Source organism: Cupressus sempervirens, chromosome 2 (genome assembly GCF_028749045.1).
Source record: "Cupressus sempervirens isolate cs-2001-9-10 chromosome 2, ASM2874904v1, whole genome shotgun sequence".
NCBI classification, from domain to species: domain Eukaryota; kingdom Viridiplantae; phylum Streptophyta; class Pinopsida; order Cupressales; family Cupressaceae; genus Cupressus; species Cupressus sempervirens.
The window spans coordinates 709,631,099-709,654,816 of record NC_143119.1 but is presented as its reverse complement, the minus strand read 5'-3'; the positions used below and the strand labels follow the sequence as shown (position 1 = coordinate 709,654,816).

Here is a 23,718-nt window from a genome sequence, read left to right as displayed (position 1 = left end):
AACATAGTGCTAGAATCATATACCACAAAACAAGTACAACATCTAAAAATAAATAAGTTCAATACATATAGAAGTCAACTTCCATGAAACTACAACTTCTGAACACATATGAAGTTCAAGTTTCAGTATCAATGAAAACTAAAAGTAGCAATCATAAATTGTGTATATGAGTAAAACTCAAAAGAGATCGTTGTTGTTGGATGGGTGATGTTGAAGTAGTTGTTGTGGCAACATCCTTAACAGGTGTCGTAATAGGTGCCTCACACTTGACAGAAGCCTTTGATGGATGACCAAGCTCATGTTGCTCCTCACATGTTGCCACATCCGCATCCCTATCATTTGCCTCTTTCTCAAACTCGGTTAGCTACTCATCTGACAATAAAGGATCACCCACATCCGCATCCGCATCCTCACCATCAGGAGGAGCAATCCAATCTGCTGAATGTGGATCAATGTCATCCAAGTCAAGAGCTTCATAAGAAGCTTGCCTTGTCACCTTTTCGTACAAGAGAAAGTTGTACTTCACATAAATCAAGTCATTTAAGCGCATATGAGTCAACCTATTACGGTTCTTTGTATGTATATCTGAAAAGTACTCCAATTCCTCTCGCAGCCAGAAGCACTACAAGGCTGCGATAAAATTTGTATTGCAAGCTGTTGAAGATTAGGTGTTCTAGCACCATAATCTTCCCACCACAGATCTATAAGGATTTAAGAAAATAATTTATGATGTGGTAAAACTTCCAATAAACCTTATGAGCGAAATAAATGGTATGATAAAACTAAACACATGTTCTTTTTTACCTGGCTACAAGGTATATCTCCTACATTTGCAATCAGGAGAAGAAAACAATGACCCCTCTTCCCTCTTGTAGTTCTGCAACTCATCAAAATATAAGGTCTCGGAAGTCCCAATTGGCAACCAATCTTCAAATACATGTGTCCAAGCCAATTTGAACCTCTGCATCTGCTCTAAAAGTGTTGGAGAAATAGAACTCGGGGTTCAAGTAGTAGGCAGCTGCATGAATATGTTAGTAGAGTTGTCGGTTCCACCTACAAATAATGATGTTCCATATGGATCTATATTTGGTCTCATTTGACCTATACAAGTGTCAAATGACCTCTTTGGCCCTATCCATGGCCTCATATAGAAATCCCATGGGGCTTTTATCCCCATCCACAATTCGTAGAACTTTCAACGATGGTTTTGACACCTAGACATAAAAAAATACAAAAATAGCTAATGAAAATATTTCAAAATTAAATACTAAATTATCATTGAAGACTTGATGACTTACTTTGAGGATCTCCCCCATTAGCTTTTCAAAGCTAGCATCAAACACAATCCTCACAATCTTCTCTGCTTCAGGCTTCCTAGCATAAGGACTCTCTAACCATTTCTTATAAAGAAACATGTGCCTTAGGTCCAACAATGTCTTAAATATGCTTTGCAAGTTTAGAAAATTAGTAGCAAAGCATGTGACCCCTACTCGTACAAGATCCTTACCACTAGTGTGCTCTCTCATAAGACTCAAGACCCATGTATGATTGTAGATGTGCTTTGCAATAGTCCTTCCATCTTCAACCACCTTCTCCACCCAGCTCAGTTTCCCTAGATCCTCAAGAAGCAAGTCAAGACAATGGGTAGCACAAGGGCTCCAAAATATTGTGGGATGTCTCTCTATCAAAAGTCTATCGGCTGCCACATACGCAACTGCATTATCAGTCACAATCTGAATGACATTAGCCACTCACCTCATCCAACATGTTGCACAATTTTTCTGCACTTTTTACTTGATCAGAAGCATGAACCAATTTTAGAAATACCATCCCCCTAAAACAACTATAAAGTTGATGAGCGTCCTACTATCATCTGTCATCCCGTCGGATATAATAGGTCAAACTTTCTGTTCCCAAACTTTTCTTTGATTTTCCACAAGCTGATGAATGTTTCTTATCACACCATCTAACTGTATATGAGAAATGTTAGTATGCTAATAGAAACCAAATTTAAATAAAGCTTCTACAAACTAAACAAAATTCATAAACTTCAAGATAGACTAAGATGAACTCTCAATTGAGAATATGAGCCATTAATGGACTCTCTCAATGAGAAGCTCTCTTGTTGAGTGGCTTTGTCTAAATAGATAGGATGTATGCTCAAGCTTATGCTTCAAAAAGGGCTTCAAATGGAGTTGGAATTTGGGTGTGTGTATGGTTTTGATGTAAAATGGCATTATGACTTTACTTCATGGATTGTGTTATTTTGCAAAGAGGAAGGATCCAATTTATAGGCAAGAGGCTTGAGGGATTGAGGGCTAAGATGCAAGGATGGGAAAAAGCTCATGGAGGGCTCAGATTGCATGAGAGGAGAGCACATGGATTGTGCTTCCTTACAGCCAATCAGGGAGTGACACATGTCACAGGGTGAGAGGATGGAGGAAAGGGGAAGGATGAGTCAACAAAGGAGGCTCATGGGATAAAATCTTCATAAAGACCCTCATAATGGCTTGTAAGAGCAATAAAAGGGCTTTGGAAGAGTCATTTATGGCCTAGTGGGCTTCATAAAGTTTTATGGTTGGGATATTTTGAGGGGGATGAGAGGAATTTCGACTTGGGCTTGATTAGGAAGGTTTTAAGCTTGTTTAGGCTTGTGCAAATGATTAGAGGATGGATTAGGATGGTTTAGGATTAGCTTAGGGATAGGCAAGTGGATGGCATTTAACGAGGGTGGGTGAAGGAGGAGATATTTGTTAACTTTGGCTTGGGTTAGTAAGTCTTAACCCATGTTTAGAGAATGTGACAAGGTTAGGAGGGGATTAAGATTAGGTTTAAAGACATCTTCTAGAAGAGTCTAGACTTTGGATGAGGATAAAGACTTTCTAGAATAGTCTAGAATTTCCTAGGATGAGGATGAAGACTTTCTAGAAGAGTCTAGAACTTCTTAGGATGAGGATAAATTAGATTTTTAGGAAATAAATAAAGTTTTATTTATTTCAAAGGTTTGGGTTGAGGAGATATTTATTAAAACTTTTTTAATAAACATGAGGATTAATATTTAATCTTAATTAAATATTTTGAGTTGGGATTAGGGGTAGGAAATGATGGGATTAGCCTTTAATCAAAATTAAAAACAGGATTAGAAGATTTTGGAAGAGGTTAGTGGTCTTAAGAAAATTGGCCAAGTTTTGGGCAAAAAATAAATTTTTTATTTATTTTGGATTTTTTGGTCAATTTATTAATTAAATAATTAATAAATAAAGAAATAATGTTTAAATAAGATTTAAACATTTTTGGGAGGGATTCCTTAATTAAATATTTGTAATTAAGATAAAAGGATTTAATGGCATAAAAATAAATTAATTAATTAATAAATGATGATGTCATCAGGAATTTTTCAGAAAATAAAAATACTTTATTTTCCAAAGGTTTTTAGGTGTCTACACTAACAACAAACCACCCACCTCATAAGGAGTTAGGAGCTTGAACACCTTACAAACAAAGAAATCAAAGTTACCACTTCATCCCAATACGGACTACATAAAGCATTGAAGGGAATATCAATGCGGACCCAAAATCTTGTAATTGCCACCTTTGTCTTCTCATGCATCTCTTTGTTCCATGCAATGCCTAGCAAACCGGGTTGAGCACCAGGAGTGTTATGTGGAACCCAAAAGTCTAATAAAGACCCAATCATACTTCTTGATCCTCGTATTTGAGGCCCAATAGAAGAAGAAGCCTCTCCACCTATTTGTAACCCTGTAGAACTAAAAGTCCCCATTGGGGATGCCATGGCCTCAAACCTCTTTATTGCTGCCTTATTTTGTGCATATTTTTGAAGGTTTGTCAAAGCCTCTCTTCTATCCTCTTCCGGACATGTGTCACATGGTGTAATATCATGCACTTGCATGGAATCTTTGCAAGATGGTATTTCAGTCGGCTTATGCCTGAAATCATGCTTATGGAAAAAGACACATTCAACATGTCCTTTGATTTCTCCTGAGATCCCATATTTCCATAATGGGTCTTTCTCTCTGCCACCAGCCATCTAATGAAGAAATAGGTAAACTTAGAATCGCATTTTTCATGGTTTTTCCAGCAAATATTGCAGCGAGTTTTTGGTGAATTTCGGCTCCGAATATTTGAGCATTTAAATCAGCATGTTTGTGGATGCACGATATATTGCAAAAAATGCAATTACAGGCAGGTTTTTTAAACTATCTAATGAATACATATATAAATTAGATCTCATATATAGTTATATATAGGTTTATCTAACTGAAGCTACCAAACATCAACAAAGATGATAAAATTTCATTTGGAGAATGAATTAATGAGTCGTAATACAAGACATTTTGATTGTATCCAGGTCTTCTTCATTAGGCTCACTTCTCTTCACAAGCAATCTCTCCCAAATCATCATCCTTGAAAAGTTGGTGACTCTGTGTACAAATTCATTTGCCTTTTAACTAATTAATCTGTTGTAGTTATCGCACCTGACAATGAATTAATAGCCCCCATTAATGCAGCATCAAATTATTCACTGCATAAGGATTGCTGTCAATAAGCTTCAATTAATATTAACTATCCATTAAGTGAGACACTGCCCTTCACTTGACTGCTGGGTTTACTTCTTGATGATCGTTGGGAAAGACTTAATATAATTTATTTTATTCTTGCATCAATGGACTCATGACAAGAACTGCCATAAGACATATTCAAATACAAAGAAACATTATTGTCTGTCTGTGTCAAACTTCAACAATTTGGACTTATTCCTTGCCACATTCAGTAATGCATAATACTATGTCAATTTGTTGAAAGTAACTTGCAACTCACTCCATATGAAAAACATCAAAAACTACAGCTTCAATTGCTACATTTCTAACCCAGACAAAAAGTATAAGTGCAGTTTGCCTAGAGAGTTTTGCTGTTACTGTTAAGAAAAATTTGCCATTTCAAACACATAGGAACTTGATTTACAAAAAATAAACACTCTACTTTTAAAATACTTGTTTTTTGGTATTTCAAAACAATCCCTAAATATAAAGGATAGAAGATCACGGGCACTGAAGTGGTTTACGTTCCATATAAGATGCTGCTCCAATTTCAAATTTCATTCTTTACATCTATACATGTTTTGCCTTTAACACTCCCGTGATTTTGTTTGAAGAAAATTGAATCTAAGCTATCAGATTTCCACAATCCATGTAAAAAACTCTATCTTCTTTTTTTTTGGGAGGGGAACGATTGTGTAAGTTTTTTAATCATCAATGTTTCAGATCACACTACATGATCCATCATCAAGATGCGAGAGAGTCAAGGAGAACATGAAAAATTAATCTACTTTCAAGGTGAAAGGGAGTCAAGAAAATTTAATCTACTTTCAAGGTGAAATTTTTCACCTTAACCTAAACACTTGCTTTGTGCTACCCAGCACTTGAAATCTCAAGAGAAAGCTTTCCAACTGTTTAATGTTCGCAAATTTTCTGATTGCAAACTCTGTACAGAGTTCTATCTTTAAGAAAACATGGTGTATATTAATGATATATAATTTCCACAATCCATGATTTCAATATGATGATGCTTGTAGATTCAATTGTGTTTTAGCCTTTAGGTTTTTCATCAGCTTCTGGCACTCATTTGCAGCCTAATGATGGATCATGGAGTGTGATCTAAAATGTTGACGAAAAATGTAAAATACAATTGAATCGAGAAGCACTATCATATTGGGTACGTTTATTACAAGATGAAATACCCTGCATCTCACAGAGAATTGCAAAACAAAATGTCTCAAAGGCTTATCCACAAGATGTCTCTGGCTGATAAGATTTTGTCCTCCTCCTTTTTTAAATCCACTTACAAAAGATGCAAAATATTGGTTCAGAATATATTTACATTGCATAGGACTATATGTTCCCTTGATCTTGCATCTTTACAAGTCCCAGAGTGATTACATGTCGGCAAAGACTGCTTAAGAGAAAGAAAATGGCATATAATTTAACCCAAAAAAAAGAACATGTTTTGGATTCTATGCTAAATGAAAAAGAATCAATCTGGAAGGAGTAGATTGTTTTCTCACCTGTGATATTGATAGCATACCCCTAACTTTTAACCAGTGACATCACTTCCCAAATGTTTTCCGTGAATGCCCCCATGATAGAAAGTACCCTTGAATCCTGACCTCCTAATGCAATGAGTAATTATCTGCAAATAGTCAAATAAGTCAAGCAAAGACAGACCATTAACTTCAGCAATTCTTTACCTGCTTCAAACTATTATAAATCAGAAGATATAAGATGCTGTAATTGTATAAAAATAATAATAATAATAGAACCCTAAATGAACTAACAAAATCTATTTGCTCACCGGTACAGATGAGAATCTACCATGACCTTCAGAAGAGGTGTCATCAAATACATGGCCAAGCATTAGAGAGCAGGCCCAGCATGCTATGTAAAACGCTTGCTTACTGTGGTTCTAGTCAGTTGTTACACACAGGTTCTCAAGGTAAGACTTATAAGCCTTGAAACTTATGAACTCATCAGGCAATTCTCAGAATGATTCAAAGATTTCTTGATTGGCTTAACCAAAATCAATTGGTTAATGTAAAATAAGATATGTAGGGAAAATTTGTATCTTAGTATGTTGTTTTGATGAGTTCGTTTTGTTGATTAATGATGTCAAAATGAAATAGCCATGATTTTCCATTGGTTTGAATATAAAAGGTAAGTAGAGAAAATCATCATGAAAGGATTATTCATGACTTACTTGGTAAATTAGAGTATGTGAGCAGATTTGGCTTGCAGCCACTAGCCATCATCTTTTCAAAGACTGCATAAGCAAGTTCCACTCTGCCAGCAGTGCTAAACCCACGAATTAGTGCATTGTAGGTGGCAACAGTTGGTTGATACCCATTAGATAGGAGTTCTACATATAACTTGCATGCCTCCTCCACCATGCCTACCTTTCCAAGGTGATTTAAAAGAGAGTTGTAAGCAATGAAGTTTGGGAAACAATTACTACTCTGCATTTCTTTCAAAAGTACTAATGCCTCCTCCAACCTTTGGGCTTTCCCCAGTCCATCAATCATGAGTGTATACACAATTGAGTCAGGCTTCAGGCCACTAGCATTCAATTCCATAAAAAAGTGAAGAGCCTCATCTATCCTGTTCATCTTACAGAAGCTGTCTATAAGAATAGTGTATGATTTCAAATTTGGTTTTATGCCCTCTTCAATCATTCCCTTGAACAAGTGATAAGCTTCATTTACATCGCCTCCCTTTCCAATGGCATTGATAAAAATATTGTAGACTGCACAATCGGGCTCGCACCCATTTTTAATCATTTCTTCAAAGAAATCCTTTGCTTCATTTATCCTAGCTGCCTTACCAAGACCTGCAATCAGGGGACCATATGTAGAGCAGGAGGGTGCATATCCTCTCTTCATCATATGATAGTACAAATCTATGGCATCGTCAACTCTACCAGCATTTACAAGACCTGAAATAAGTGTATTGTAATTAACAGTGCTCATCATGCACCCTCTTGATCGCATTTCATTAAGCAGCTCAAATGCGACATCTATCTTGCCAGCCTTTCCAAGAGCATCAAAGAAAGAATTGTAAGTAAAAGCATTTGGAATACAACCTAATTTCTTCATCTGTTTGAAAATATCCCAAGCCATTTGAATACGATCAGCTTTACATAGCCCATCTATGAGAGCACTGTAAGATTTAACGCTAAGAACAGTATTTTGGAGTTTTGATTCTTCAAAAAATTCATAAGCATCAAAGATCTTTCCTGCTTTACATAGAGATTGAATGAGATAGGAAAGAGCACAAACATAACGATGATCAGCTTTGGCTAACATCTGCTTATAGATCAGGGTTGCATCATCCAATCTGTCTCTTTTGCCCAGCCCATCAATTAGGAATGCACAAGCATCATCATCGGGCAGTAATCCTATTTCATTGTGCAACTCTTTAAAAATATTCAAAGCAATGTCCATCTCTCCAGCTTTTACAAGCCCTCGCAGAATAGTACCCAAAGTCACAGGAGTCGGAGAAAGCTTATTTTTCATGTCTTTAAAGAGCTGACAAGCATCATCCATTCTATCCAGGTTGATGAGACCATCAAGCAAAATATTGTATGTAAAATCATCAGGCCTAAGTCCATTTTTCGCCATCTCCTCAGTCAATTTGAATGCCATATCTATCTCACTATTTCTACAGAGACCATTCAAGATTGAGTTGTATGTGTTATTATTTGGTGTGTATCCTCTTTCCTTCATTTCCTGAAACAAATCTATTGCTTTTGTAATCCTTCCATCTTTACCAAGTCCATCAACTAGAATATTGTAGGTCACAACTGTAGGGGTAAGATTCATCTCTTTCATTGTCTTGAACATTCTCCATGCCTCATCCCTTCTGTCTGCCTTGTAAAGAATATGAATCAGAGTATTGATAGTAACAGTATCTGGATCACATCCATTTCCTATCATGTGCGAGAGCATATTAATAGCTTCATCCACTTTACCTGCATTAGCATAGGTATATATCATCGTATTGTAAGTTATTACATCAGGAGAAATCCCTAGTTCTCTCATCTCTTCAAAAAGCTTGTTTACTTCACCAATCCTACCTGCTCTTCCAAGGCTATTTATACAAACATTGAAGGAAATGGCATTTCGAAAAATATCTTTCTGCTTCATCAGCAGGAACATCCCATAGGCCTCATCAGACTTACCATTTTTTCCATGATATTCTATGAATAAATTGTAGGTGAAAGATATGGATTGATCCCACCCATGAGCTTCCAAGAACTGCAAAAGCTTTTGTGCTTCATCCAGTCTGTTATTCTTGAGAAGACCTCTAATTAAAGAATTATAAGTGAACGAGTTGGGAGAGTGACCTCTTTTTATCATAACTGCTAACAATCCAAGTGCCACATCAACCTTGCCACCATAGCAAAGGGCATTGATAAAACTAGTAAAGGTTACCACATTCGGCCCACATCCGTCTGCCTCCATCTCCTTCCAAACCTCCCATGCAGCGTCAACATTGCCCGAACCCCCATATTTATCAATCAGAGTATTGTATGTGACATAATCTGGCCTGTATTGGCTGTTTTTCATCTCTTTCAGTAATTCCCTTGCCTTATTCAATCTACCTGCTCTGCAAAGGACACTCATTAATGTGGTGTAAGCTACAACATCGAGTTCAGAACCCTCTTTTTTCATCAACCTCCACATTGCACAAGCCTCGTCTACCCTACCAGCTCTCCCGAGGATATTCATGCAGATTGTAAAGGTGTGAACATTGGGTGTCAAGCCAAGCTTTTGCATATGCGCCAGAAGTCCCAGCACCGCCCATGCATCTCGCGTTTTACCAAAGGCACGCATTAGGGCAGAAAAACTATGCATATTGGGCACAATTCCTTCAAACAACATCTGCAAATACACTTTAATAGCTCCATCCCTGAATCCAGATTTTAGAAGTAAACCTACGAGACCATTGTACGCAAAACCACTGAGGGCAAACCCAAACTTTCTCATTTTTTCCAAGGCCCCTGGAACCTGTTCAATACCTCCTTCTATTCCAAGGCCGCGGAGTATTATTATATAAGTTTGAGAATTAAATAAACATCGTTGTGTTACCATCAAGCTGAACATATTTGCCATCTCTTTCAACATCTGGGCTGCTCCCAGGATTTCTAAGATACAATTATAAGACTCCGTGGTATGCTGAAAACCCGGCTGCTTGGCAGCCCATTGAAAAAAATCCACTGCTTCGTTTGAATCAGTAAAAGACTTCAGCGTTTGAATCACACGGTGGGCATTTAGCCATTTCTCATGCCTAACTACTGGAATGATACTTGTTCTTTCAGCAATTGTGTGTATGTCGGGTTTTTTTCGCTTTATTAGAACTGCATTTTGTGTACATAAACAAAAATTCAGGGTGGCAAACCTGTCAGTTTTGCCGGCTCTTTTAAACCAAAAGAACTCCGCCGCGATTGATCCTCCTCTTCCAGGTGGTCTGCTGGAGACTGTACAAACCAAGCTCATTTTGTACGGTCCTGTGGCCCATGTTTCCATCGCCTCCACTGCCCACTGAATCAACCAAATAAATAAATGAAGCCAATGTCACTGCTTCACCTCCGCCCTTTCATTGAACATTATAAGCGTGTTCCTTGCACAGTGAGGATGCCAAGCAAGATTTCTTTAAGATTCTTCCAACAATTGAAGATAGTTAATCTAATATGACGTAAATGAAAGTTTTGGATTTGGTGGGGATGAGGATTTTGGTCTTTTGAGGCTGTGGTTTCGAGGACCAGAACTCTTCATATAAAAAATCCATGGGTGCCTAAGAAAATTTAGGATTTTTTAATAAGTTTTAATATTTATATATATTCTTAAAGAAGTTTATCATTGGTTCTATGCAATCACAATTTTTAAAATATTTCAAGGGATCTATCTTTCCATTTTATGCTAATTTTTATAATGCATTTCTTCAATTTGATTTCTTATTATATAAAATTTTTAAAATAATTATTAATTTATAATTAATGTTGTTTTCTATTTTAAACAATTTTTAAAATGTCTTATTTAGTGTTAGTTGCATTATCAAGACTACGAGATGTTAATGTTGTGGTTGAATGGTAAACCTATTAGAAAAAGACACTAATAACATAACATAATTAATGGTTCTCACATATGGACTTATGTATTATATAGATCTCAAAATATTTGTAGTGGAAATTGAAGGTGGCTCAAGATTAGAGGTGAACGCAATAAGGAAGGGTCTGACTTCTAACAAGAAGCTTGGAGTGTTGGTAGATAGGATTATGGAAATCTTCAATCTCTTTTACAAACTGACCATCAATCATGGGTATAGAGAGGCAAACATGGATGTCGATGGAATGTGGCATTGATGGGACAAAATATGGTTTGATTGGTACAAAATTTTGGAAACAATAATGACAATGACACCTCCTTCTATTTGGGAGATGGCCACTTGATATATTAATGATGCAAAATCTTACACAAATCTGGTAACAAATTCACAAACTATGACAATCAGTCTATTAAATATGCTAACCACCTGGATATCATCATCTATGGTTGATATGAAGGAATGTGACATCATTATCATGATATTTGGGAATGGAATTGGCATAGAAAGTGTTGGTGTAAGGACAATTAAAGACTACTCAATGATCAAACATGAGATAAAGCATATGAACATTATCAAATTGATACAAGATTAAGAATAAGTAGTCATATGTACTGAAAATAAGTATTATTAATTTTTTTTTTTCCATGTAAGTTGGATCCAGCTACCAAGCTATGAACTTTCTAGAAGTATCACCTTTACTAATCATTATTCACAAGAATGTGGAAAGCATGGACACACCCATTTGGCTAAAAAATAGTACACGATAAATGTCTTCATGTGATACATTTTCAACTAGAGATTACAACAATAAGAAATTTCCCTACTATTCTAATGATGGATACCATTAAGATGCTTTAAATCAAGGAGATTTTGACCTGTGTAAACATGCATAGAGTCAACATGGACATCTCCTCTCATTTTCTTGCCTCTTTGTTGGATATGGGGAGGAGAAATTGTTGACATTAAGAGATATCATTGGCACTTGGGGAGATGGTTCAAGAACATGCATGTTGTAATGATGACAAGTTTTGTCATTAATGTCAACATATGTTCTGAGGTTACACATAGACTCAAATTATTATGTATGTTAAGGGTCACTAACCAGTTCAATGTGGAGAGTGATTGACAACTTTGGATATATGCAAGCATACTTTTGTGTCGCAAAATGAGTGTATACAATATGTCTATGGTCGCAGTACTATATGTGATATTTTGGTTGAGTTACAGGTGATTTAGTGAAGATTGGTAGTGTACCATTAAGAAAGAAAATATGCCAGAGGTAGTTGTAGTATTTTGGCTATAACTTGATGGCGAGAAAGATTTAATGTTGGCTAGCATAGAGGATGATAGAGGACTCATTAGTGTGTGCATGTTTGGATTTGTGGATCATTTGATTATTTCTCGAATGATTGTTGATGTGTAACATGCGATATATTTCACTGGCAGCCAACTGGACCATTGTAGTGTGTTATTTATTAATAAAAAGTGTTAATTATGTATTATAATGTGTGGATCACTTTATGTAATTATTGTATAATTTCTTAAGGAGGAGTATATGCCTTAACATGGACCTATGTGTTTAAGTGTGCATTGGGGAAGCCTTAACAAGATGACCTAATTAATTATTTGCAATTGGTATAAAGGAAAGTTATTTTTCTCAATTGTAAGGTATGGAATTGCAATGTTGATGTGAGTCTTGATGTTGGATTATCATAGCAGAGTTGAGATATTGTTAGATGCTTTGAGAAAAGGTATGAGTGGAATCTATCATTCCTAGTGAACTTCAAAGGAATTGTATTGGAAAGTAAGTGTTGACAAGTTGGTTGAAGCAATAGCATGGATGTTGTCATTAATGGCAACATTATATAAGGGTAAGACTACTTATGATAAATATATTGTTTTGTTAAGATACTATGAGAAAATTGTCCTAGTATATACTTAGGAAAATTGATGTGCAGTCATATTGTTTTGATCAGTGAACTTCATTGGAAGTAGATATATAGTTGAAATTGTGAAATATGATAGAATAGAGTCTACATTATATATCTAAAACTACTCATGATAGTTCTACAATTGGTACAAGTCATAAAAGGAAAACCAATTGACTATTTAATATTGCAAAGACATTTCACATAGAACAACATGGTCATTTTGGCTAAGGAATTGATTTGAATTGTCAAATCAAGGACATAGTTATATAGGGATGGCATCCTAAATGTTAGTCCTCACCTAGAAGATGCTAATATTAAGTTTTGATAATGTGTTGATAAGATGCAAGGCTGACTAGATAAGAAAATTGATAAAAATAGTATAAAGGTAAATCTTTTGGATGAGCGAAGTTGCCAATGATTATGTTATGATATGATTGATATGTGCGAACTCTATTTATGTTGGTTAGAAGTTATTTGATCATTAAAGTAGAGAAGAGTAGGTTGATATTTATGAGAAAATGCAAGGGACAACGAAGGACTAATTAGATATTTGGGATATCAACATAGTTATTGTTTTGGTAATATCTTATACTAGTTGTAAAGTTGTATATTGTTATAAGAGCAATGAGCTCACCCATTTCGTAATACAACTCCTAACAGGGTTGAGGCCTCTAACAAGGGCATATACACTATATGTATGTAATAGACTCCTAATAGAATTAAAACCTTTCACAAGGTACTTTTGTTTAGTGGATCATTTTGTGGGTACAATCCCCATTGAGGTTTTCTCTTGGCTAGCATTTCCCTGGTTAACAAAATATGGTGTTATGAGTTTCTTTGTGGATTCTTATTATTACTATTTAGTTTGATTATTTATGTTTGTTTAAGGTTAATTTATGATATCCATATTTGGGGAAAAAAATGTTGGAATACTGATCCCCCCCCCCCCTAATATTCCCTATTTCTAAAAATTGGTATGAGAGCTCTGTTACTCAGAAGAAGTCTAACAAACTTGAGGGAGATCACTATGGATACAAAACATTTGGGGGAAAAATTGTTGGAATACTAATCCCCCCCCCTCAATATTTCCTATTTCTAAAAATTGGTATGAGAGCTTTGTTACTCAGAAGAAGTGTCTAACAACTTGAGGGAGATCACTATGGATAAAAAACATTTGAAAAAGAACATTGAAGAAGCTCTTGAAGAATTATATCAAGCTAATGAAGAAAGAGAAAGTCTAAAGATCAAACTCAAAAATGCACATGATTTCTCAAAAGTTGAAAAAATAGATTGATAATTCAAGATCCAAGAGCAATGGATTAATTGAACAAGTCAAGAGCTTAGAATTATTTATCATGACAAAGAAAGAGAAATACTAAAGCGTGAACTTTATATACATCATTAAAGCTTGGTATAATATTAGATTAGCAAAAAGAAGAAGAAGAATCATCTAAGAGATCGGAGACCATAATTGAACATGAACTTGAGAAAGGACTTAATCAACCATCAAATTAGATTGACTAGACTAAAAATTAGATTGAGCAACCTAGAGATCAAAGGATACCATTCAAATGTAGATTCTTTACACACAACAAGTATGGACATATGAAGAAGGATTGTAGAGGTAACATGAATATTAAACCCTTTACTGGATATTACTACAATTTATTTCTTTATGGACACAAATCACATGAATGCAAGAAGCCTAATTAGAGTCAAGTATGATGATGAATGAAAGGACTAACATGACATCAAGCATACTTTTGAGAATGAATAACATTATCAATAATAGAGTTATGTGTTGCAAATGCAACAACTTTAGACATATTGCTAGAGATTGCAAATTAATCAATTTGGACCAAGGTATGGAAATAGAGTTATTTCATGTCATATTTGCAATAATTTGGGACATACAACAAGGTTTAATAGATTCAATGGATTCAATAAAAATATGAGAACCCCTTTAATGTAAGAAGAAATAACTTTGCAGGAAGAAGGAATGTTAATAGAAATATAGTACAGATTGAGATCAATGATAAGACATTTGTAAGAGAATGATTTATGGTAAACATGAAGATATGGAAGGAAAGACAACACAAATCAAACAAGGTGGAAGCAATGTTCAACATTGAAACCTCTACTTCATCATGAACTAACATTTTTAACTAAAAGGATAAAAGGGGAAATTCTTACCATGAAATCATCAAACACCCTAAATGATAAAATCAAGGTATATGATGGTGGCTTTATCTTTTTCATACATTAAGGACTCTAAACCCCAAATCGCACATTCTAATTTGAAGATATGAAAGATTGCTAATAATTTTAGGACTCTATAAGTTTTAACAAATTTTTGGTTCTTTCATCAAACATAATTAATGCAAAGGTATTCTAGAAAGAATTTAAGGGAAATTTTGGTGCATTCCTCACCATACAAGTTGAGAGATTGAGAAGAGTGCACAAGAAGCAATTTGGAGGAGATCTGAAGTGTTCGACAATGAGTTTGGTTGATGCCCTAAAGTGGAAATGAATTTAGGTATTTATTAAATTACGAATAAACTTTTAAGTCTTAATTTGTAGTTGTTTGTAGAATTAGATAGAATGGCTACTCCACCATTTTGCAATATTAAGGATATACCTTGTCACCAATTTAAGAAAAACCCTTTTATTTCTATGGGAGATGACCCTATGGGTGTGTTTTCACAAACCCTTGAGGGAGTGTTACACATTGAGGATATAAGGGCTTACATTTACTGTAAGTTGGAGACAAATGTTAATATAGATATTTATTCAGAGCGAGATAACATATATTATGATGATAAGTCTATTATACCAAGGTTTGAGCATTTAGGGAACTTAAACATTTTACAATGCATGAGCTATGAGGATTTTGATGAGGCACAATGGATCATAATAATCTTGAGTAGCATCCATGATGACATGTTTTGGGTGGGAAATAAACGAGTGATGGTAATCAAATAATTGATTCACAAGGTGATTGGGTTGAGTAATACTGGTACAATACCTATTGCAACTAAATTTGTCAAGAAAGAAGTAGAAATTAACGTTGGGACTAGGTGGGACATAAGAGAAAAGACTATGTCAGACATTAGGCAAACAGATGTCAGATTAATCACAAAGATAATTGGCTACAAAATGCACTATAGTAAAAGGAACAATTCAGTGTCAATAGGTGTAATCAATATCACATACAAGAATATTATTGATAAAGAATAATTTGATGTATGTGAGATTCTGAGGTAGTAATTATTTTAAAATATTAGGAGAATTAAGCTTCATAAACACCGAGCATTCATATTTGGATCACTAGTTATGTATCTATTTTTCCACATCTTGCACAAATTTTCTCATATGCCACATTCAACATGGATAACAAATAAGTGCACAATAGAACTCATCATTGATTACTACAACATGCAAATGAGGACTAGCATCAATACATATATCTATGGTATGTTAAAAGGATTTCAAATTGAGATGAAAAAGAGGATAAGGATACCTAGAGGAATTGTTGAGAAATATGTAGAGACTATATGTTTCATGGTAGAAATAGATTATACTTGCATGGAGGTAATAAAACCTATACACATATTTATACCTCCTATGGGATATGAAGTTACAAAATAGATGCTAGATGGTTATGCTAAGATTATGCTTGAATCACCTAAAGATACCTCATGTGAGAGATGTGGTACTTATAATGAAGAAAAATTCAATGCAATAAGAGAATAATTATATAGTGGAACAAGAAAGAGGAAGGTAGAGAAATTGGTTGAGAATATAGCTAAGGAAGGTGGTATTAGCAAGGATGAGTGGAAGGAAGTGAAGAAAATGGCCAACGAGCTTCATGCTAAAGCTAAACTTGAAGGAACAAGTATTCACAAGAAAACGAACCTATTGTAGAAGAAATGTCACTCAAACAACAACAAATAACATCAAAAATAATAATGAGATATAGATCACAAGTGTTCAGGTAGTACCTAAAATTCACAGTACTACTAGAAGATTTACAAGATCTTCTTCTACGATAAAGTTAGGAGAGAAATATAAAAGTTAACCTAAGAGAACTACAAGGTACACCCACATAGTAAAGACTTAGGAAGCTACAAAAGTTGAACCTAAGAAGACCTATAGATAGAAAGAAATAACACATGGACCTAGTTACAAGAAATGAAAGCTTACTATAAGAAAGTAGAAGAGCACTAAGAAAACAAAAGTAAAGAAATATAAGGAACTAGGAATTGAACCTAAGATTGCAACACAACCCAAGGTATCTAAATCAAACTTGGAAATAAAGAAGGAAAAGTGGAAACTAGACATTAATAGGATTAAACAAAGGATTGAACATGATGGCAATCTTGGTCAAATCAAGAAATATTGTTGGAGCTACTATGAGGAAGATCAAGGTAAAACTGAAAGCTTTATTATTAAATATTTATTAAAAATCAAGAGAAATGTTGTAGAATTAGAAGGTAATATACTAGAACAACTATTTAATATTTTGGAAGAGAAAAGGCTTAGAGCAATTGAAGGGAAAAAGAAAATGAGAGAAGATGCAGTGGGAGAATTATGTACTTAAATAAGTTATGATGCTATGAATAATGTCCTTGAGAATGTCAAGCCTATGCTTAGGACATCTATGAGGTTGGTAAAACTTGTTACAAGCCTTTATGATGATGTACAAGTAGAAATAGAAAAGGCACTTCTTGAAATATTGAAAGATCCAAACTCAATGGAATCTAAAACCAAGAAAAAGTCAATTGGGATATCTATTAATGAGTCTAAAATTCTCGAAGGCAATGAAAAGGAAACAAAATAGTATATAAGTATAGTAAAACAACCATAATTTTATATCACTAGTGTACCAATCACACTTAATACAAAATGAAGACAAGAAGCACAAACAAGGAAAAAGATAATGTGGACAACATTGGAGACTTAGGAGAAATTGGAAACTGTAAGAAATCGAGCAAAATGAAAACCAATAGAACAATCCAAGAGAGCTTACTATGAAAAATATTACCATAAACCAAATGAGTTTCCCAATGGATCAACAAGAATGGAGACAAGAGATTTTGAAAGGGGAAAGCAAAGAAAACCCCTTGTGTAATATTAAGAACATGGCAAAGAAGCCTAAGAAAGGAGAGAGGAGGAAGAAGGATTGTGGAGCAAATTAGCTCATTACAATAACATCAAGAATATGTAAAGAAGAAGTTGTTGTAGAATGAGAGAGGCATCTCTTTTATAGAGATGAGAAAGGAGTTGTATGTGTAATTCCCATTTCTATGAATGCCACCATTCATAATAAGTGTGTGCAAAGTGTCAATATCCTCTTAAGGAGGAATAAACTACTTTCCTTAATAAAGGAATTACAAAAAAAGAGTTATCCTCACATGTGGACTAGAGGACAAGAAAATAACATGTCCTTCACATGTGTACTAAAGGATAAAATACATAAGGGATACCTTGGTTTATCCCATTTAATAAATAAATACAACCAAGGAAAAATTACTACTTCTAACACCCCCCTTTAATCTTTACTTGGGAAGCTTACACCAAAGGGAGTTAAACCCGATTTACAATAGTACAACTTGGTTTTTTTTTAAACATCTTCAATCATGCAAGAGGTCTTCTATTAGCGTGGGTACATCATTGGTGAGCCAAGAGAAGTAGATAGTCCTTCAAGTGTGATACATCTTCAAGTGGATTCATGTGGCATAGGATCTGTACAAAAATAATGATGTCTTGTATGTGTCTTGATGGATTACCTGAAACATTGAAACAAGAAACAAGGCAACTATCCACAAGGATAATTTCATCTTATATTTAAGTTAGAAACTTTTGAAATAGAGTGATAAATATAAGTGTAACTTGATACCACAAAGAAATCAAGATAAATCATATTCTACAAAGAACAAATATGTTATCCAAAACCTCAAGAAAGGAATATACAAGGCACAAATGACCATAGACAAGGCCAAATAATGAAACCAAAATCAACAATGCATCAATCACATGGATATAGATAATCCACTAATACATCATTTTGCAACAGGTTAATGGGTAATCAATCCATAGCCTGCATGACTCACGATTTAAGCAATGAAGTATACATAACATTATATGACATATTTTCAAAGATGTCAAAGGGAATAAGTATGAGTATTAACAATATATTGCCTTCAAGTAAGAGTAAAATGCCTTCAAGATGGGTCAGATTAACTGAAATTGGAGGGAAACTCCAAGATGGTATAAACCATAAAGTGCCAATATGGCAATAGAATGATGCTAGAAAAGCATAAACTGCACTTATGTGCCACTCAATAGAACAAAATAAATGTTGAAGGCAATAGTGTATAATAACTCATAATCCCAAGGAATAAGAAAAAGCGAAAAATAATTTACTTATGTGAAAAGAATGCACTCATATTTGATAAGTCACAAGAGACACAATAATTTGTATATTTATTAGGATATATATGTGGGCCCCCATATATACACATGAATAAATATACCTAAAATATCATGGTATGAAATCATGCAAATGGAATTAAGATCATAAACTCAGTAGTTAATAGAACATAATTTCTAGGCAACATATTAAAGAGAAATGCCAAATATGATTAATGAGGATCATTAATATCAAACTGTATTTTCAGTAATTAATCCTCCTAGGTTGAAGTCCACCCATTCTAGAAATTGATCTCTTTTACTAAGTAATTTCTTAAACCATTTAGTTTTTTCTTAACAGATTTATCACTAGAGGAAGAGTCATGATGTATGAATGTACCATTTGTATCAACATTAGCATTATTACCATTATCAATATTAGCATTATTACCATGATCTATAAATGCATCATTATCATTACCACTGTAAGAGAGAATAAGAGGAATAAAGGTAGATATATGAGGAGTAGGGTTTAGAGAAGAAGGTTGGTCCTCCACTAACACAATTTTGCTTCCACTAAATTATTTATTTTGAGCATTAGAAGAATCATGCACACCATTTCCTACAAGACAAACATTTCGTGTTATGTGCACTTTGTTAGTAATAGGATTGTAAGCTTGATAACCTTTGGTATTTTTTATTTTTCACTCATGCACCTAGTACATGCAATCTTAGATGAAGCAATAGGAGGTAAATTTTCAATTGTATTAGATGAGATATGCTCATTTTTCAAATGAGGAAGTCTTTCATGCTCCATATTAAAAGCAATATCTTTGTGCAAAGAGTGTCTGGAAGAGGTGAACCCAAAAAATTTAAATAAGTTATCATGGCCTAACTTAGCATTAGCAACAACTTCATTAGTGTTAGGATCAATAACAGAGCACATGTCCCTATGAAACTCAACTTTGTAATTTTGACATAATTTTACAACAGAAAGAAGATTGTATTTCAACTCAGGAACATAAAAGACATCATGTAATTTTCCATTTGGAATACTAACATTACCAAATCCTTCAACTTTGCAACTATGATTATTAGCTAATTGAATTGGAATATTAGAAGGATCAAGTTTTAAATTATCAAACACTTCTTTATGAAAAGTAACATGTTGAGACACACCAGTATCAATAATCCATTCTAAATTTTTAGGAACATTGTAACTAACAGTAAACGCATGACGAGATGGATGAAACTTTTGATTATTGTTATAGATAGGTTGCTTATCTTTTTATTTTTTAAAACAATTATTAGTTACATGACCATCTTTCCCACAATAAGTACAGTGGGGTTTTTTATTAGATTGATTAGGATGAGTATTATTATGATGTGTGTTTGGATTATTATTATTAAAATTATGATTATTGTGATTATTATTATTATGAGTATTGGGAGACTCATTATTAGAAGATTTGAAATTCTGATTTTGACTTTTAGACACAAAGGCATGTTTATTAGATCTAAGAGTACCAAATTGTAACAACTTAGCTTCCTCTTGATGTAACAAATTTTGAAAAATACTATAAGTTAATTGAGTAGACAAAGTAGGAATAGCAAGTTGAGAATGAACATTAGTGATAAATTGTTGAAATTGTCTAAGAAGACATTTCTTTAAAATAATGGTAATTAATCTAATATCAGTGAGAGTAATGCCTAATCTAATTAGTTGACTTTTATATAATCAAATTTAAGTAAAAATTCATCCATAGATTTGAAATCAATATACCTCAAGTCTTCCAAATTGTCTTGCAATTGAATCTTGCATGATTCAGATGGTTTGTCATATGTTTGCTTCAAAATATCCCAAGCTTCGTGGGTGGCAGTGCAATGAGCAATTAGAACATATAAATCCGGGTTAAGAGATATACCAATGAGGCCAAGGGCTTCCTCATTTTTAGTTTTTCATGCATCTTTTTCATCTTATGTAGCCAAGGTACCAGGAACTACAGAAGGGTCAGTAGCAACATCTAAAATATGCTTAAATCAAAAAATAAAAGAGAGATGTGTTTTCCAAGCATGATAGTTTGAATTATTTAACTTAATTTCTGGAATCAAAGTAGACATGATGAAAACAAAAAGGAAAGAGACAACGTCTATATATATATTCGACAATAGTGAGATATAATTAATATTTAAAAGAGAACTAAAAAAATATATAGAAACTCCTTTAATTTATCCAATCTTTGATATTTTGATAAAGAAGTTGATTTCAAATTTAAGATTTAAAAAAAATAGAAAATTAAAACTACTTATAATGTTTAAAATATTTTAAAAGCATTAATAATATTTCAAAAAAATTATATAATAAAAGTATTTTAAAAGCTTTATTCAAAAGGTTTTATAAAAATTCTATGAAAGTAAAAAAAATTACGACAGTAAAAGGAATGCCAAAAAATTCTTTCAATAATATTAAATTAAAAAAAAAGGAGACTTAAAAAAACTTTCCTCTTGGATAAATATATTAAAAGGACTCAATATAGAAAATGATTTTTATGTTTAAAGAAAACTAAGGTAAAAAATTCTAACTTTTTATTTTCTAAAAAAAATGAAATATTTTTAAAGTTTATTGTTTAAAACAAAAAACTCCTTTCCTAAAAATTTGTGTGCCTTACTTTCTTTCCAAGAAAAATTTAAGTTTGAATTTAAGACTTTAATAAAAGTCTTTATGAGTAAAGGTAAATAAAAATCTGAATTGGAGTGAATTATTAAAAACTATGTAATAGGAAAAAGTGAAAAAATGTAAATAAAGTATAAATGTTTTAATGCAGATTTTTTTGGTTTTAAAGTTTGAAGCTTCTTTTTGACAGAAGAGGAAAAATAAGACTCGCTTATCCTAGATTGAAGTAAAACTAGTTATTAAAATTTATATTGCCATTCCCTTTCACTAAAATGTACTAACTTTTTAATACCTATATTTATTAAACTTTGACAAAGTAGAGCTCCCAAAAAAAACTATTATAAGTATACAAATTGTTTTAGCCGAATATAAGTTTTACAAAAAGGTATTGAAATATAAGGATGAATAAAGTACAGTCTTGAATGTGAATGCTGAAATTATTAAATATTTTAATGATGTAAACAGATGTGCAAACCTCAATTCAATTAAATTTCAAAGGCAATAATATAAACTGAAAAATAGTTAAGAATATAATTAACCTGCAATTATAGTCCTGTAATTATTGAGTTAGACTAAATAGAGCCATACAAGGAATGAAAATAATGAAAGGAATAAGATGTTAGAGATGTTACATATTAAGGAAGACACAAAGAGGTTCTAATTGTGGATGCGTTTACAAGCTGTGTCATGCAGGGCAGACGTTGGAGCGATGGACTGCATCAAGTAGTTGAAGCAAAGGAAGGTCTACCAATTCAAAATGAGACTGTGACACTGGCTTCAACAAGTTATCATATTTTTTTTTCCTTCAGTTTCTCAAGCTCTATGGGATGACTGGTACAATAGTAATTGAAAGTACCAAGTTTGAGAGTATATACAAGCTAAGGGTGACAGTGGTTCCTACCAATAAGCAAATGATACAAAAGGATGAAGCTGATGTTGTATTCAGGATAGCCACAAGAAAATGGCAAGCTGTTCTTGTAGAAACTTCACGGATGTATAAAACTGATCGTCCTATACTAGTTGGTACTACAAATGTTGAACAGATTGATGCATTATTAGAATAGTTGAAAGAGATTGATATTCCTCATGAGGTTGGTGAAAAACATAAAACTATTCTGCTAAGTGAGCAACGATATGAGGATGCTGAAGAGATTTTGGATGTAAAAGATTTACATATAAAGATCGACAATAATAGATTAGAATGAGTAAAATAAACCCTATAAAGAAGAATCTTAGACAAAAACTAAATAGAATTTTCTACAGGAACAGTTAGCAAAAAAAAAATAGATGATATGAATCCAAATTAATGATAAAGAATATAATGAGATTTTTTAAAAAGTTAGATTAATTAATCTGCAACACAAATAGAGTTAAATAACCTTCCAAATTAAAGAGAGAAAATACAATATGTAGTGCCTCTCCCATTTGACTTCTGTAAGTCATCCTGATGGATGCAACCTTGTTGATCTTTTGTTGTGATGGATCATGATTGTGACCCTGAGTGGTCTACACCATCGAGGTGTTTGGATTTATATTTTTGTATCAGTTGCTTTGTTTATGCTTTTGATTGATCTATGAGATTATGATGTGATTTTTGGTTCACTGAGGTTTGTGCCAGTGGTTATCAGGATCGATGTGGTATCATGAGGTTGTTCTATGATTACCCTGAGATGTGTGCAAAGATTGCACTGTGTACTATTACCATGCTACACTGGACTAGGTTCCTGTAGCAGTGGTTAGTCATGTTTATGACTATGTTCGCTTATGTGTTTTAAGTGCCTTATTAAATGCATTAATGATTAGAAATGGATTATTCTTGTTGGATTCTTTGGTTATGTGTTGCGGACATTTACCTTGTTATATTTCTGATTAGAGAGATATTTGTTACTCATGTTATGTTTACATTTGAGAGGACCCGAGGGTTAGATGCTACACTTTGATTCTATTATCATGGATTTTAGACTGCTATGTTGTTTAGTTAATCATATTGCATGATGATGTCATTTTGAGATGACAGTGTGTTTTA

The 23,718-nt window shown here is 33.6% G+C and overlaps 1 protein-coding gene across 5 annotated transcripts in view; it reads right to left on the bottom strand.

Moving 5' to 3' along the window:
- LOC149575345 (uncharacterized) overlaps positions 1-10,233 on the bottom strand; it is a 70,143-nt gene extending 59,910 nt beyond the window's left edge. For 2 of the 5 annotated variants that reach the window (XR_016360158.1, XR_016360156.1), the window contains exons 1-2: positions 6,772-10,233; positions 6,083-6,207 (exon numbers count right to left, since the gene is read on the bottom strand). Coding sequence is in view for 1 of the 5 variants with exons in the window: in XM_089815115.1 (XP_089671241.1) it covers positions 6,761-10,096 (3,336 nt within the window). In the remaining 4 variants the exon portion in view is untranslated. Of the gene's footprint in view, positions 1-5,898; positions 5,971-6,082; positions 6,208-6,369; positions 6,481-6,683 lie in introns of those variants that run through there. The other 3 variants (XR_016360157.1, XR_016360159.1, XM_089815115.1) reach the window with 3 other exon arrangements.
- Between the last annotated feature and the right edge of the window lie 13,485 nt (positions 10,234-23,718).